The sequence below is a fragment of the Pan paniscus genome, chromosome 4 (genome assembly GCF_029289425.2).
Source record: "Pan paniscus chromosome 4, NHGRI_mPanPan1-v2.0_pri, whole genome shotgun sequence".
In the NCBI taxonomy this organism is placed as follows: Eukaryota; Metazoa; Chordata; class Mammalia; order Primates; family Hominidae; genus Pan; species Pan paniscus.
The window spans coordinates 146,686,884-146,703,260 of NC_073253.2; the positions used below are offsets into that span (position 1 = coordinate 146,686,884).

General features: G+C 41.6%; 1 protein-coding gene across 12 annotated transcripts in view; it reads left to right on the forward strand.

Annotated features, from left to right (window-relative positions):
* Positions 1 to 16,377, forward strand: part of SLC36A1 (solute carrier family 36 member 1) — a 210,481-nt gene that overhangs the window by 11,621 nt on the left and 182,483 nt on the right. For 11 of the 12 annotated variants that reach the window (XR_010112134.1, XR_004671710.3, XM_063604268.1 and 8 more), the window contains exons 3-8: positions 4,565 to 4,655; positions 5,528 to 5,616; positions 6,088 to 6,183; positions 8,211 to 8,295; positions 8,719 to 8,937; positions 14,927 to 15,025. Coding sequence is in view for 10 of the 12 variants with exons in the window: in XM_063604268.1 (XP_063460338.1) it covers positions 4,565 to 4,655; positions 5,528 to 5,616; positions 6,088 to 6,183; positions 8,211 to 8,295; positions 8,719 to 8,937; positions 14,927 to 15,025 (679 nt within the window). In the remaining 2 variants the exon portion in view is untranslated. Of the gene's footprint in view, positions 1 to 4,564; positions 4,656 to 5,073; positions 5,133 to 5,527; positions 5,617 to 6,087; positions 6,184 to 8,210; positions 8,296 to 8,718; positions 8,938 to 14,926; positions 15,026 to 16,377 lie in introns of those variants that run through there. The other variant, XM_063604271.1, reaches the window with a different exon arrangement.

Sequence of the window (16,377 nt, forward strand, 5' to 3'; positions counted from 1 at the left end):
AAGCCTCCCTTGGACTTATTTTTCCCCCCAATTTCATCAGTCCTCCACTTTACAGATGAAGGTCAGCAGTGAAGAGATTGGGCGAGTGACCTCGCTGAGATTTGCCTTCCTGGGCTGCCACTCTCTAGGCAGTTTCTTACTCTTTGTTCCTTTCAGCTGTGTTGGCCCCCCAAGGCTGGTGCCAAGTGAGAGCTTGGACTTAAGAAAAGCTTCTACAGAGGACATTCTTTTAATTTAAAACTGTGTCATCTGTGCTAGAACCCCAAATAATTTCCAAGCATAATCGGAAGCTTCCTTTGCAAAGTCTCCCCCCGACTTCTGCCCCATCACCACATCAGTATTCATTTGACTGAAGAAGTGGGAAGAGAGAAGAATTAACTTCTGCACTTAAAAAATTCAGGGTTGGTAGGAAAGGAAAGATAGACTTTGCATTCTCCAAAGAGGGCTTAATATCTTGTCTCCAGAAACTGGAACCCCAGACTCATTTGGGCTGAGTTTGGCCCTCTTCAGGTCTCACTTTCCCCAAATGTAAAGAAAAATTGAGGACTCCACCGCGAAGCTATGCTGGCTGTGTGGGGCTCACCGCTTGAATTAGAAAATTCAGAGGAAGTTTTGCTCCTCCATTGAGTTTCCCAGCTACTCCTGATTTCAGCAGACCTCTGACTTTTCTCTGTGTCCCAGCATCTCAGCTTTTGCAGTCCTGTTTATTCCTCAAGCTTAGCTATTACCTTTTCTGTGTTTTCTTGTGGACTGAGTGTGACTTACTGAGAGATCCTTCATGTCCTAGACTTATGCCATTCCTGATGACTGCCCAAGCGGACCATGGAAGCTTCTCCTGGGCTCATCACTGGAGAAGCTCCCTCTGCCTGCACTGTCTGCTGGTACAGGGCATTTTCTCTTGCGAACTGGGGTGGAACTAGAAGAATGTCTGTCCACATTCCCGGCCCATCACCACCACTAGCTGATTTCTATGCCTCAGGCTGGAAGTACTCAACCAGTCCTCTAAGATTCTGTTTCTGTAGCTTATTTCTCAGGGGTATGCTTTTGTAGATTCCCCATTAGCCTGCAGTGGGAGTTAGCTGGTGGTAGATTGCTTAGAGCACAGCTGGCAGCAGTGTGGATCACCCTGCCCCTCTTTCCTCCAACCTTATCCGCATTGGCAGCCCCCATGCAGAAGCATCTCCACACACAGCCAATGGCATGTGATGGCTTCCCTTCAGAGGTCATGCTTGTTATCGTAAGATACTTCTAAGCTTCCTTCTCTGTAGTTTCCTTTGCAGTTTTTGCTCCTTTTTGATCTCAGATATCAACTTGTCTAAGCAATATTTAGCAGATGAGGTCTGGATTTTTATGTTTATAGAGACATCTCTGAAGCTCAAAACCTACCAACTAGCAACTTTAGGATAGTATCTCCTAGGTTTTGGACAAAATTATGTCCTTGTTTCTTGGAAATCGAACAAATCAGAAGATGCCTTCCTCAGGCTTGTATTGTGACATTTTCCAGAGTATACTTTGTTCCGAGGTTCCCTTCCTGCCTTGATGTTGTGATACAGTGTAGGTGACCAGGAAAGCCCATCTGTAGTTGATGGCAGGTATTACAGTCCCATCACAGGTGGTACAAGATAAAGTAATTTGCTGGGGCTTAGAGGACTGGTTGAGTACTTCCAGCCTGGGGCATAGGATCCACGCAAGGATTTATATAGAAAACATGCCAGGTATGATTAAGGTAGAGGTTGATTTGGAGGACCTTCTTAACCTAAATTAATCTTTTAATATGTCGGAAGTGTTAGAGACAAGTTTTTGAGCTGGGTTCCTTTTATATTTCTGCTTTGCCCCACCCTTTTATCTAGTTTGCCAAGGAACAAAATACATGGAAGTACTTCTACACCTACTGCACATATGCATGCACACACCTGGCTCTTCTAGAAGTCAAGGGCTCAGCAAAAACCCCTAGTTAGTGGGTGCAAATAGGAACCCCAAACACTTCCATGAGTTTCATGAGTTATTTCCTTTTATTTTTTTGAGACAGGGTCTTGCTCTGTTGTCCAGGCTGGAGTGCAGTGGCACAATCATGGCTCACTGCAACCTCCATCTCCTGGGCTCAAGTGATCCTCCCACCTTAGTTTCCTAAGTAGCTGGGACTACAGGCATGCTCCTGGCTACTTTTTGTTTTTTTTTTTTTTGTAGAGATAGGGTTTTGCTATGTTGCCCACTTAGTCTTAAACGCCTGGGCTCAAGTGATCCGCCTGCCTCGGCCTCCCAAAGTGCTTGGATTATAGGCGTGAGCCTGACCTGTGAATTATTTCTTAATGTGTTCAGTGAGGTTATTTACTAACACTTGATGTTATCAAGCTATTGACTGCTTCGAAGACAGCCTCATTTTATGCTGTTGGGCAAATTTTTCTTCTTGTTGCCCCTCTGAGTTCCATTATATATATCAAGCCTCCATGCTTCTTCCCCATGCAAACTGAAACCAGCAGACTGAAACTGGCTCTCTAAAGGTGAGCTGGAGTAGTCATTTGCAAAATGTGGTCTGCACACTTTGTGGGCTTCCCAAGACCATTTCAAGAAGTCTATGAGGCTAAAACTCTCTTCATAATAATACTAAGATGTTATCTGCTTTTTCACTTGTGGGTATTTGCACTTATAATGTAGAAGCAATGGTGGGTAAAATTGCACTGTAGAACAAATCGAGGCAGTGGCACCAAATTATACTAGTTGTCGTTGTATTTTTCACTGCCACACATGCGCAAAGAAAAAAGCCCTTTGCACTTAAGAATGTCTTTGATGAAACAGTAGGATTACTAATATTTAAAAATTTGAGGCTCTTCAATATAGGTCTTTAATATTCTGTGTGACAAAATGGGAAGTATGCATGAAGTACTTCTATGAGTACCAAAATATGTTACTTGTCTTAAGGCAAAGACCTCGAGTGATTATATGAGTTGTCAACCAAACTTGCTGCCTTTTTTTTTTTTTTTCATAGAACTAGAAAGAACAACTAACAAACTGTAGGTCATTCAGACCCGAGTACTTGTAAGACATTTTCTTGAAAATGAAAGAAATCAGCCCATCACCTCAAGGAAAACAATAGACAATACGTATCTGTTGCCCAGAATAAAATTCAAGCTTTCAAGTAAAATTAGGAAAAAAAAACCAACTTGTATCCAGTGCCATGAGCTTGATAGCCCCTCTACTTGAAGACTTTTCTGATGAGATTAGTGGTGATATTAACAAATGTGACTTTTTGATATTATTAATATACAATGAAGATGTTAGCATTTGGAAGATCTGTGTAAACTCAACCAAAGCATGATGTTAGGAATTCTGCATGGGTAAAAGATCCATTGAAAGAGCAAGATCACCAATGGATTTTTTTTTTTCCTTTTTTTTTTTGAGACAGTCTTGCTCTGTCACCCAGGCTGGAGTGCAGTGGCACAATCTTGGCTCACTGCAACCTCTACCTCCCGGATTTAAGCGATTCTTCTGCCTCAGCCTCCCGAGTAGCTGGGATTACAGGTGCCTGCCACCACGCCCAGCTAATTTTTATATTTTCAGTAGAGACGGGGTTTCACCATGTTGGCCAGGATAGTCTCAATCTCTTGACCTCATGATCTGCCCGTCTTGGCCTCCCAAAGTGCTGGGATTACAGGCATGAGCCACCGCACCTGGCCTGACTTTTTTTTTTTTTTTTAATACTAAATGTATCAGGGACTTCTGGCCTCTTATGGTATGGTGTGACTTTTATGCTGTTCACTTTGTATCTTTCTGTTACAGGGTTTGGGGCTTCTGTTATTATTATTATTTTTTAAAATTTCCCCTGTTCTCTTACCAGTGTTCGTCTGTCATTGTTTGGTTTGTCATCCTCTGTTGCAGTTTTGGGATCTGAGTCTTTTGTTTTTTTTGAGATGGAGTCTCCCTCTATTGCCTAGGCTGGAGTACAGTGGCGCGATCTTAACTCACTGCAACCTCTGCCTCCCGGGTTCAAGTGATTCTCCTACCTTAACCTCCTGAGAAGCTGGGATTACAGGCACATGCCACTATGCCTGGCTAATTTCTGTATTTTTAGTAGAGACGGGGTTTCGCCTTGTTGGCCAGGCTGGTCTCGAACTCCTGACCTCAGGTGATCCACCGCTTCGGCCTCCCAAAGTAGTGGGATTATAGGCATGAGCCAGTGTGCCCGGCCAGGTCTGAGCCTTTACAGTGGTCAGTTCAGTGGTTAGAACCAGAACCAAATACACTTGGAAAGGATAGAGTGTCTGAAGAGAGTTGGAGCACCCCTCTGGTCTAATCTCTGAGAGAAAGGATTCTCAGAAATGTCAGAGAGTGGAGACTTACAGCACAGTGGATAAGAGGGGGAGGTCTGGAGTCAGACTGCCCAAATTTGAATCCTGCCCCAGCCCTTTACTAGGTATGTGACCTTGAGCAAACTGCTTCATCATCTGTAAGATAAAATCTTACAGGGTTGTTGTGGAAATAAAATAAGATAATGCATATAAGCACTGAGATCCTAATAAAAGTTAACTGTCATGGTTATCATTTCCTTGGCTGTCTTCCACTTTAGATGGTTCCAGACCTTGATCCACCTGTTAAAAGGCAACATTGGCACAGGACTCCTGGGACTCCCTCTGGCGGTGAAAAATGCAGGCATCCTGGTAAGGGTCTGCATCAGTGGAGGGGAGTGGTGACAAATTTTAGGAGGTAGCTTTTTGTTGTTGTTAAAATGTACTTGCTTTAAAACATTTTAAATAGAGAAGCATTTTTAAAAAATCAGTTGACAAAAAGCGGAATTCAGACATTCATTCACTTAAAGATATTTATTGAGAGTGTTCTGTGTGTTAGGCACTGTTCTAAGCTCTTAGAATACATCAGTGAATTAAATATTCCTGCCCTCATGGAGCTTACTTCATGGTGGAGAGGATGTACTGAGATGGCTCGAGCAGTTTCTGTCAATAATATGAACTAATGAGTTAGTTACAGATGTCTGCCCATTTTCCACACAGTCTCCCATGCCCTGTTCCTAAATGGCCAACTGCAAGAATCTTATGTCGTCTTTTTGTGATTTACCTCCAGTTGACTGCCTGCCCAAAGCCATTCTGGTTTCTTTCGGAGTTGAAGAGAGACTCAGAGATGTGGGTTGCCCTTAGCTAAGTGCAGTCTTTCTTGATCTGGCATTGCTGTAAAGATAACTTACCCGTCTCACCTCACATCCCTTAGCCCAGCTCTTCCCACAGTCACAGGAGCCTTCTATTCTGCTGATGTGCACCAGTCTCGGAACAGACTTATCTTATGTCCTTCTTCTCCACGTGACTAAATCTCTCGAAAATGTGCTAAAGTTCAGATAACATCCATCTCACAGAGCTAATCTCCATGATCACATTTCTCTCTCTAATGCTGGGCCCAAAGTTTTGTCGCTGAAAACTGCCTTAGTAGCTTTTTAATCCTTTGCGAACTGAGTATCCATTGGGTTCACTCCTAATTCTACCTACTTTTCTCTCTCTCTTTTGCCTGCAATATCTGTCCCCAGATGGGTCCCATCAGCCTGCTGATCATAGGCATCGTGGCCGTGCACTGCATGGGTATCCTGGTGAAATGTGCTCACCACTTCTGCCGCAGGTGAGAGCCCTCTGAGCCACCTCTCAAGTGACAGATTGTCCTTTTGGGTTCTGTTATCAACCCTGAAAATGAGCACTGATGCAGACCACTCTCAATTCTTTACACTGGCTGGAGGTAGCAGCTTATGATTGCAGCGTTTTCCTTTCCCTGGTTATTTTTGCGTTCTTTTCTGGCTCATTATCATCTGTTAAATTTACTTATGCCCAGTGGGTACTACATTCTAATTTCATGGGCGTTGTAATATTTACCCCATTGAAATGATTCTACCAGATGGTTGTTAATTATAATAAAAGTAACCATCCTGTCGACTGAATACTTCTTATCTTTGAAAGCACAAGATACAGGACTCAGAGTGGTACCTCCAGGGTGAAAGATGGGAACTGGCCCAGGTCTCAGTGGCTCTTTTTGTTCTGTCATTGTCATTGTCTAATCCACGTGCTCTGTCCTTCCTCTTCCCTCCTGCTCTTCCAGGCTGAATAAATCCTTTGTGGATTATGGTGATACTGTGATGTATGGACTAGAATCCAGCCCCTGCTCCTGGCTCCGGAACCACGCACACTGGGGAAGGTAACTGATTTCCTCCTTCCTTTCAGCTGTGGCCTCCCAGTGTGAGGCCTTCAGATGGGGAGGTGCAACGTGGGAGACAGTGTAAAGCGTGGAAAGAGTGCTGTTTGGGTCGGTTGCCTTGGGCTGTGGCTCAGCTCCGCTGGTAGTAAGCTGTGTGACCTGGGGCTGGGTAACCCCTTTTTTCCTTGGGTTTTAGTTTTCATATCAGGAAACCATGGGGCCTGGCCTGAATGGTCTCTAGAGCCATTCCAGCTTTGGCGGTCTATGACCAGTGATTGTTTTTGATTCACTCATTTGTTCAACAAATGTATTTAAGCACTATCTTATAAATGGAACAAAACAGTTCTAGGTAAGAAGGGAAGATTTCCTGAAGTAAATTATGTGGTTCCTACCCTCCAGAGGCTTGTAGTCTGTGTAAGGAAAAAGCAATGTGGGAAGAGAAGCCGGGGAACAAGATAAGAGACCAGTAGTGGGAGACACCCATAAGAAGAAAGTGTCATGAGCTAGGAGTACATCCTCAGTGCTCAGAGAGAGAGGAACTTTAAAGATTCTCTTGTCGGCTGTGCCAGATGAGAAACGCACGTGAGAGCTAGGAGCAGAGAAGGCTTCAGGAGAAGGTGAGATAAACTAGAGCAGGGTGTGGAGATGAGTTTGGAGGTGGGAAGTATTTGCAAATTTCTCGTTATGGTAACTCTTCAACGTTTGGAGGGAAATATTATGTTTGTTTTCTATATTTAAATGTAGGAAATTGATACTATCAAGGGCTAAAAATTCTTAAAAAAAAAAAAAGAACCACATTAAAACTATGTTCTCTAGAAAAGTTCCTTTTTGTGGTCATAGAGGAAACTTACTTTCATTCATAGTCACCTTTATCCTGTGATGCAGATTATATAGTTCTTTTGGCCAAATTATTTTCTGTAACTGGGAGAAGCTAGATTGCCAGGTGACCACCATGAGTTGGGTGGTTGTTAATTCTTCCTTCCATTCTTTCTTACTAGTTCCTTTCTTCCTCCCTCCTTCCCTCCTTTCCTTCCTTCCTTTTAATAAAATGTGTGCTATTTTAATGCGTGCTCATAGTAAAAACTTTGTTTTGATCAAGATAGGACATAAAGTAAAAAGTGAAAGAAAATTTTGGTCACAGTTGCATGGGTAGCCTTTTGGAATTTGCTGTATAAGTAGAAACATACACATGTTCTTAAAGTTTTTTGCACAGATTGACCATACTATGTATACTGTTTGGAAACTTGCTTTTTCCCCTTAAACGTCTGAGACGTTTTTCTCTATCAGCACATAGAGATTTAACACATTCTTTTTAACTGCTGTGTAATGTTCCATTTAAGAATGGTCTATAATTTAATCACTCTGCTTTTGATGATCCTTTAGGTTGTTACCAGCTGCTATTGTTCAACCAGCAGTCTGTTTTTGGTACATCAGTTTCTGTATCCTTAACGTGGGACTTGGTTGGTTCTTATATCCAAGTTATAGAGACAGTGAAGGGGACTACTTCCTTGTGTTTTATGTCAAGGGCTCCGTAACTAACAAAAAAGTGTGAGATGGGATAGGTGGGCAGATGTGTAGAGAGGATGCTAAGGGGCTGGGCAGTGGTCATGGTGTCTGTGCATGTGTCTGACCTCATGCAGCATTCCAGACGAGAAGCCAGGAAGGGGACATCGGAAACCACACAGATAGCACCTCCCTCACCTTCTTCCCAACGCCCCAGACCAGTGGCACCTAGCATGGTTTCTTCTCCTGCCAGGGCATCTCATCCTTGTCACTGCCACGAAGGGTCTGTGATGGCTTGGGGAAAAGCACTGTTAAAAAAACACTTAATGGGCACAATGTACACTGTTTGGGTGATGATTACACTAAACGCCCAGGCGCTACCACTATGCAGTATATCCATTTAACAAATCAGCAATTGTACTCCCTAAATCTATTAAAAAACAAAAACAAAAAACACCTCCCCTTCTGGGAGCATTGCATTTGTATTGTAACAGTCTTTGTATTCCTTCCTTCCCCACCTCCAGACGTGTTGTGGACTTCTTCCTGATTGTCACCCAGCTGGGATTCTGCTGTGTCTATTTTGTGTTTCTGGCTGACAACTTTAAACAGGTAGGCACCTGGTTAAAAAAGAAAAAAAAAAAAAAAAACCAGAGCGAGAATGGCAAAAGATGATTGAAGTTTTTTTTAGGATTTTTTCCAAATCAGCTTTTGTCAACAAAAGAGTTAAAGTTTTCATATTTTACATAGATCTACGTCTTCTATTTGATTCCCATGGAAAGAGCTCGGGCATAGAGAAACCGCCACATGTCTTGTCCACCCTCTTGTCCTAGGTACATATGATCAAACCTAGCTCAGACAATTGGGTTGCTGATGATAGTCGTGAAGATCTCTAAAGATGGCTCACTGGCCACAGATTCTAAAAGGCCTTGTTCACACACCTGAGCCTTTCCTCAGGAACCTCTTCCAGCAGAGGATCCACCGGCCTCTGTTGTTTGAGAGGTGTTTCTGTTTTCTTCCTTCCCCTCATTCTAGGTGATAGAAGCGGCCAATGGGACCACCAATAACTGCCACAACAATGAGACGGTGATTCTGACGCCTACCATGGACTCGCGACTCTACATGCTCTCCTTCCTGCCCTTCCTGGTGCTGCTGGTTTTCATCAGGAACCTCCGAGCCCTGTCCATCTTCTCCCTGTTGGCCAACATCACCATGCTGGTCAGCTTGGTCATGATCTACCAGTTCATTGTTCAGGTACATGCCTAGGCCCTCCCCTATCATCTTGGTTCAATATTTTAAAAAAGCCTGGCGTGGTAGCTCACGCCTGTAATCCCAGCACTTTGGGAGGTGGGGGCGGGTGGATCACCTGAGGTCAGGAGTTTGAGACCAGCCTGGCCGTCATGGTGAAACCTGTCTCTACTACTAAAAATAGAAAAATTAGGCATGGGGGTGTGGGCCTAATCTCAGCTATTTGGGAGGCTGAGGCAGGAGAATCGCTTGAACCTGGGAGGCGAAGGTTGCAGTGAGCTGAGATCATGCTACTGCACTCCGACCTGGGCAACAGAGCAAGACTCTGTCTCAAAAAAAAAAAAAAAAATATATATATATATAAAAAATATATATATTTACATATATGTGTATATATTATATTTTACATATACATGTAATATATATTATGTACATGCATAATATATATTATAATATATAATGTATGTAATATTAATATATATTATGTATATATATACATAATATATATATGTAAGTGGAATGTAAATAGTTATATGTTACTACTGGTATATCTAGATTAGAGGTTCTGTTCTTGGGCCTTGTTGACATTTTGGGATGGATAAATTCTTTGCTATGGGGCTGTCCTGTGCATTGTGGGGTGTTTAGCAGCATCTCTGGTCTCTACTCATTAGGTACCAGTAGCGATCCCTCCATGAGTTATGACAACCAAAAATGTCTCCAGACATTGCCAAACCTTCCTGGGGGGCAAAATTGCCCCCCCACCCAGGGGGCACTGGTTTAGACTTTTTTCAATTAGATGGTTAATTCATGATCATTGTATACAGTTGGAAAATAGAGGAAAATGTTAAGATTAAAATAAGAAATAATTTTTCTAACCTGTATTTAGATAAGTAATTCCTTATCAACTCCAGTTAATTTTTATTTGTCAAAATTATAAATTCACTTGTTCCTTGCCCTCACTTAGCCCATGCAGGCAAGTCTGTGGGGTGGCATGAGAGAGAACATCTGTATACAGATGGGTAGAAAATCAGGCTGAGAAAAATGTGCCCTTAAACACTATGGCTGTTTGTGAAAATGAGAATGCATTTTCTAAGGCTTGAGAAAAGGAAAAAAGTAAAAGCGGGTAAATAAAAGCATAACTTAAAAAAACAAAATACTTAAATTCAGTTCCCCAAATAATTCATCATTACATATTCATTAAAATGCAGACAACACAAATACCTCTTGAATACCATGTCCCCACCCCGAGTCTCCTCTCAGGGACCCGCTGTATGTGATTGGTCTGTCTCATTCTAGATCCTGTGAATGGATTTACAGCCCATGTAAGTATATTGAGAAATACATTGAAATATATTTTGTTTTCGTTTTTGAAACATAATTTTTTAAAGTTACATGTTCATCTACCTTGCTTTTTTCCACCTTAAAAATGCCTTAGTGAGCCTTCCAGATTAGTATTCCTGGCTCTACCTTGTTGTTGTTAGTTGTCACATTGTATCACAGCAAAGAGATTTGCTGCCATTTATTTAACAAGTCCCCACTCAGTGGCTATCAGGTCATGGATAATTTTTAGTATTATTTCAGTATTAAGACAGTGAGATGTTCTTATACATTCCTTTTTGTGGACTTGTATAAATACTTAAGATATTTGTCTAGATGTGTAATTGCTGAAGAGTGTGCACTTTTGAATTTTTGTTATGTTACCAAGTTGTTTTTTCCAAAAGCTATTTCCTAATTTCATAGAGACTCCCTTCCACAGTATTTAAGTGCCCATTTTTCCATCCTTACTAATACTGGATGTATTAGTATTATTTATATTAGTATTCTTTATATATGTATGATATATTAGTATTTATATATAGTATAATTATATTAGTATTATTTTGGTCAGTCTGACAGGTGAATATTATCTCATTTTCATACAGTCTGCTTAACAGTGACCCAGTCACCCACTGATATAGTTTCCAGGAAGACAGTGGCTCATAAAAAGCAGGACTTCTTGTGCTAAGCAAATGACATTATCAATTTAGATTAACATTTTGCTCTGTGAGTATTGACTGTTTTTTCATCACATTAAGTCAGATGAGTGGCAGCTATTGACTCTTCTGCAGAACTATTTTTTTAAACATAAAATAAATAGTTCTTCACGTCCCCTTTTTATGAGACTGGAAGGAGGGCCTGTGAATGCACTATAGACCATTTCCATTACCAAACAAGGAAGGGTAAATATTTACCCATGATTTCATGTTGTAATTAGAACTCTCAAGAGCACCTAGGATATACTCCACTGTACACTAAAGATGAATTGAGTGAGGCCACCCCCCATAGACAGACACACCTGCTGCATTTACTTTTAAATCATTGCAGGTAGTCGGGCTGTGGTGGTTGCCATGATCAGAGGGCTGAGATAAGAATTTGGGTTCTACAAAAAACCAAACACCGCATATTCTCACTCATAGGTGGGAATTGAACATTGAGATCACATGGACACAGGAAGGGGAATATCATACTCTGGGGACTGTGGTGGGGTGGGGGGAGGGGGGAGGGATAGCATTGGGAGATATACCTAATGCTAGATGACGAGTTAGTGGATGCAGCGCACCAGCATGGCACATGTATACATATGTAACTAACCTGCACAAGGTGCACATGTACCCTAAAACTTAAAGTATAATAAAAAAAAAAAAAGAAAAAAAAAAGAATTTGGGTTCTTATAGTGTCTCAGTCCCAACCAACTGGTAGTATCCATCCAGAGTGATGTCTATGCATAGTACAACCAGGACACAGAGCAATGTCTGCATAAGGGCAGCCCTGCTGATTTCTTGAGAGCAATTCTGAGTCTTCCTCTGGGCTTAGCCAGAAGTTGTGCTGTGATCAAATAGTGCCGTCTGCCTGGAGTACAGCATGGGGGAAGAGGTTTGGCTGTGTTTTGATGTAGTCACTGCCCATAGTGTTGTAGTTGCTTCATTTTGATGTGTCATACAGCTAAAGATGCTCCCTTTAGGTCATTTTTGTTGCCGCTGCCTCTGCGGCTTGTTACTACTGTTCTGTTTTGGCATTGTGCCCCACTTACCATGAGGATTCCCCTACTGTTCAATGTTTCTGAATTTTTTCCCTAATCCTAAGCATGTACGTGACTGTTCCTCTTGCCCCTCATGCACGTGCCATTGTAGGTAGCAGACCAAGGTCTTCCACAGAGAGCAGGTTCCTCTCTGTCTTCAGCATGTGGAGTCTCAAATGGAACAGTTCTGGGCAGAGTGCTTTGCACAGAGGGTGCTCCCAATAAATGTTTTATCACTGCATATCGTTGCTTCTGAGATGTATTTTTTCATAGTTATAACAGTTTCAGGATTGCAAGAGTACATCTCACAATCCATGTGTACCTTTAACAGCATTTTCTCAAAATACTGTTATTATAATTGATAATATGGTAAGACCTCACTTAATATCATTGATACATTCTTAGAAACTGCAATACATTAAATGTATGTATAGTGAAATCAGTTTTTTTCTCATCAATGTTATAACAAAACAGCGTTGAAGGAAGTGACTGTACGTCATTTCACTTAAAGTCTCAGTTTCCAAGAACCTATTGACGACAAGGGAGGACTTACTGTGTTGTAGAATTGAGGAGATATGTTAATAACGAGCTGATTTTAACATGTATGTTTCTTTATAAATTAAACTTTTCTCATTTAGTTGGTTGGGTCAGTAGCAATCAGTAAGTATGTAGAATAATACACTTCTTCTGCTGGCCTCATTCCCACAATATCCCCACATATGGATTGTGAAATTCCCAGTCTGATACTTGAATCTGATCTGATGTATGAATAAGAGCAGGAGTCATTCACTAACCAACAGATAGCACCTGTTTCCAATAACTTAGGTTACATTTGTGACTCAGGAATAATTACAGGCCACTCTTGCTCTCAAGTCCCATTGTAGAGGAAAAATACCTATTACCCTGTCTTCATTCCAGGTATTGAAATGCTTCTTACAAAGGGATCTAACAGATTTCTTAGCAGGGGCGCAGGGAAACGTATTTATTTAATTTTTTTATTTTTTCAAAAGCAATATTACTGCTTTGAAATCTTTCAAAGTGAAGGCTGTTATAGAGCTTAATAATGGATCTCCTTTTACTTGCCTGAAATTATTCTGAAGCCTGTTAAGAGCATGCCCCATATTATCCAAATAGCCATACAGTTAAATCAATTTTAAAACATTGTAAAAGGCTGTTTTAACATCAATTTTTATTTTAATTGAAGCAACATATACATGTGGTTTAGAAAACCAAATTGTAAAAAGACAGCAGCTTTGAATCCCTCCTCCCCACCCTGCCCCTTCCACACAGTCTGTTACTGGAGACTGTTGTTCGGTGGAGGATTTTGTGACTATACCTCTGTCTTAGTCAGGGTTCTCTAGAGGGACAGAACTAATAGGATAGATGTACATATATAGGGGAGTTTATTAAGGAATATTAACTCACGCAATCACAAGTTTCCACAATAGGCCGTCTGCAGGCTGAGGAGCAAGGAAGCCAGTCCAAGTCCCAAAGCTGAAGAACTCGGGGTCTGATGTTCAAGGGCAGGAAGTATCCAGCACGGGAGAAAGATGTAGCCTGGGAGGCTAAGCCAGTCTAGCCTTTTCACGTTCTTCTGCCTGCTTTTTAATCTGGCCACTGGCCGAGCTGGCAGCTGATTAGATTGTGCCCATCCAGATTAAGGGTGGGTCTGCCTTTCCCAGTCCACTGACTCCAATGTGGCAATACCCTCACAAACACACGCAGGAACAATACTTTGCCTCCTTCAGTGCAATCAAGTTGACACTCAGTATTAACCATCACAACCTCCTTCCTTATACAACCTTAACATTGTACCTGCAGTTAACAGTTGCCCTTTTTCTGGCCCATTTTTTAAAGCATTCTTTTTGCTCCTCCTCCCCACATGTTCCAACACTCCTGTTGTGTGCTTCTTGGTAATACTTTGAAAGTGCTCAAGTTCATTGATGAGAATTTTAAAAAGGAGAAGAAAAGAAGAGGAAAAAGGAAGAGAGCCAATATAAAAATGTACCACTCTCTCTTCCCTTCCAGCTTTATCTTTGATGTTTATGTAGTTGTATCAGAGTGAATATATAAATTAAAATTAAAATTTTTTCTCACTAATATTTCATAAGTAGTTTTTCATGTTCTACTTAGTTATCTCAATTTTTACTTTTTAATAGTGCATACTGGCCAGGCGCAGTGGCCAACGCCTGTGATCCCAGCACCTTGGGAGGCCGAGGCAGGCAGATCACTTGAAATCAAGAGTTCACAAACAGCTTGGCCAACATGGTGAAGCCCTGTCTCTACCAAAAATATACAAAAAATAGCCGAGTGTGGTGGCGCGCACCTGTAGTCCTAGCCACTCAGGAGGCTGAGGCACAAAGAATTGCTTGAACCCAGGAGGCAGAGGGAGGTTGCAGTGAGCCGAGATCTCACCACTGCACTCCAGCCTGGGTGACAGAAGGAGACTCTGTCTCTAAATAAATAAATAAGGAGACTCTGTCTCTAGATAGATAGATAGAGTATATATTCTGTGGTTTAGCTGGTATGTTGTTAATTACTTAACTGATCCCTTGTTTGGGAGCACTTATATTGTTTTCAGTTACTTTATTAAACAGCTTTGCTCAGTGTTTTTCATCTTTTGATTTTTTTTCTACTTGAATTCAATTTCTGGGGATGGGATTACCTAGTGAAAGAATGTGACTCTTTTTATGCAAGCCCCAACATTTGAGTTTTTAATAGTATCTTGGGCTTGTCTTTCCCCCAAACAAGTGGGTTTTTCTTAGCCTGAAGAGAAAAACATACAAAGGTTAAATGTCCCTAAATCATCTGTCAGGTATTAGACTTTCTTCCTTTAGAGAATCTTGGATTTGTTAAAAGGTATGACCTCTCCGATTCAGAGTTCAAATCTTGAATTTCTGTATAGCCTTTTGCTTTGTTTTGCTTTCTCTCTTTCAGAGGATCCCAGACCCCAGCCACCTCCCCTTGGTGGCCCCTTGGAAGACCTACCCTCTCTTCTTTGGCACAGCGATTTTTTCATTTGAAGGCATTGGAATGGTAAGAGCTGCACTGGGATTTGGGCTAGTGTTCTCTGGTGCCCTTGGTGTTCTCCAGGTCTGTTTCAAGGAATGCTGAGGAAACATTGTTAGAAATTATCTTCTGAGGCCAGGCATGGTGGCTCACGCCTGTAATCTCAGCACTTTGGGAGGCTGAGACTGGTGGATCACTTGAGGTCAGGAGTTCGAAACCAGCCTGGCCAACATGGTGAAACCCCATCTCTACTAAATATACAAAAATCAGCTAGGCATGGTGGCACACGCCTATAATCCCAGCCACTCGAGAGGCTGAGGCAGGAGAATTGCTTGAACTGGGGAGACGGAGGTTGCAGTGAGCCAAGATCACGCCACTGCACTCCAGCCTGGGTGACAGAGCGAGACTCTGTCTCAAAAAAAAAAAAAAAAAAAAAAGAAATTATCTTCTGTAACTCACTGGTCAGTTAGTTAATAGTGTTTCGGGGATTCCACTGAGATTTCCCAGCTTCAACTTTTCAAGACAAATTATATGTAATTTAAAAATGTTTACATTCAAGGCCCCTTCATTGCACACTCATCTCCTATGTGTGCAGTAAGGAATAGCATATGGCAATCAGGAAGGCAGGGTCTAGAGTCAGACTGACATGGGGTAAGTCCTGGCTCTGCCATAGAGTAGCTGTGTGACCTTGAGCAAGGGCTTCATCTCTTTGAGCCTTCATTATTTGTTCCTGAAAAGTGAGCTTAATGATTCGTAGTTATTAGGATTAAATGAGATATGTGCAAAATGCTTTGCACAGACCCTGACACATGGTAAATGTTTAATAGATTTTTATTTTATTAATAATGTTATTTTATTATTGAATCAATAAATGCATGAATAATTTCTCTGCCCTACAACATTGGTTTGGTGTATTTTCTGCATGCAAAAGAGCAGCCTTCACTCCTGGCTCAGCATTCTGTGATTTCACCAAATGCTTTTCCTAAAAAGGACTCTACCCCTCACTTTTACCTAATTTGAATTTTATTTGTATTTTTCGTAATAATGGTACAAAACTCTTCTCTGAAGAAAGTTATTCCTGGCCAAGGGCGCCACAAATGGGAAGAGCCTGCTCCCGGCACGGCACTTCTTTCTCTTTTTTGATTTCCGAGACACCTTATTTGCTTTTAAGAAAACCTAGAAGCTGTACACATTTTTTGTCAAAATCGTGAGAAATCACCCAGGTGGTGTTGATGGAACACGTTGAAGCTCTGACATCATGGGGGAGGCTTTGGGAGTGATCACATGTAAATCACTGGTCTCCCTGTGGTTTTATACCTTGCCCTGTGCTCTATCTTAGGGCTTTTCATTGCCCATGAAGAGTGTCTTACTGTAATTCA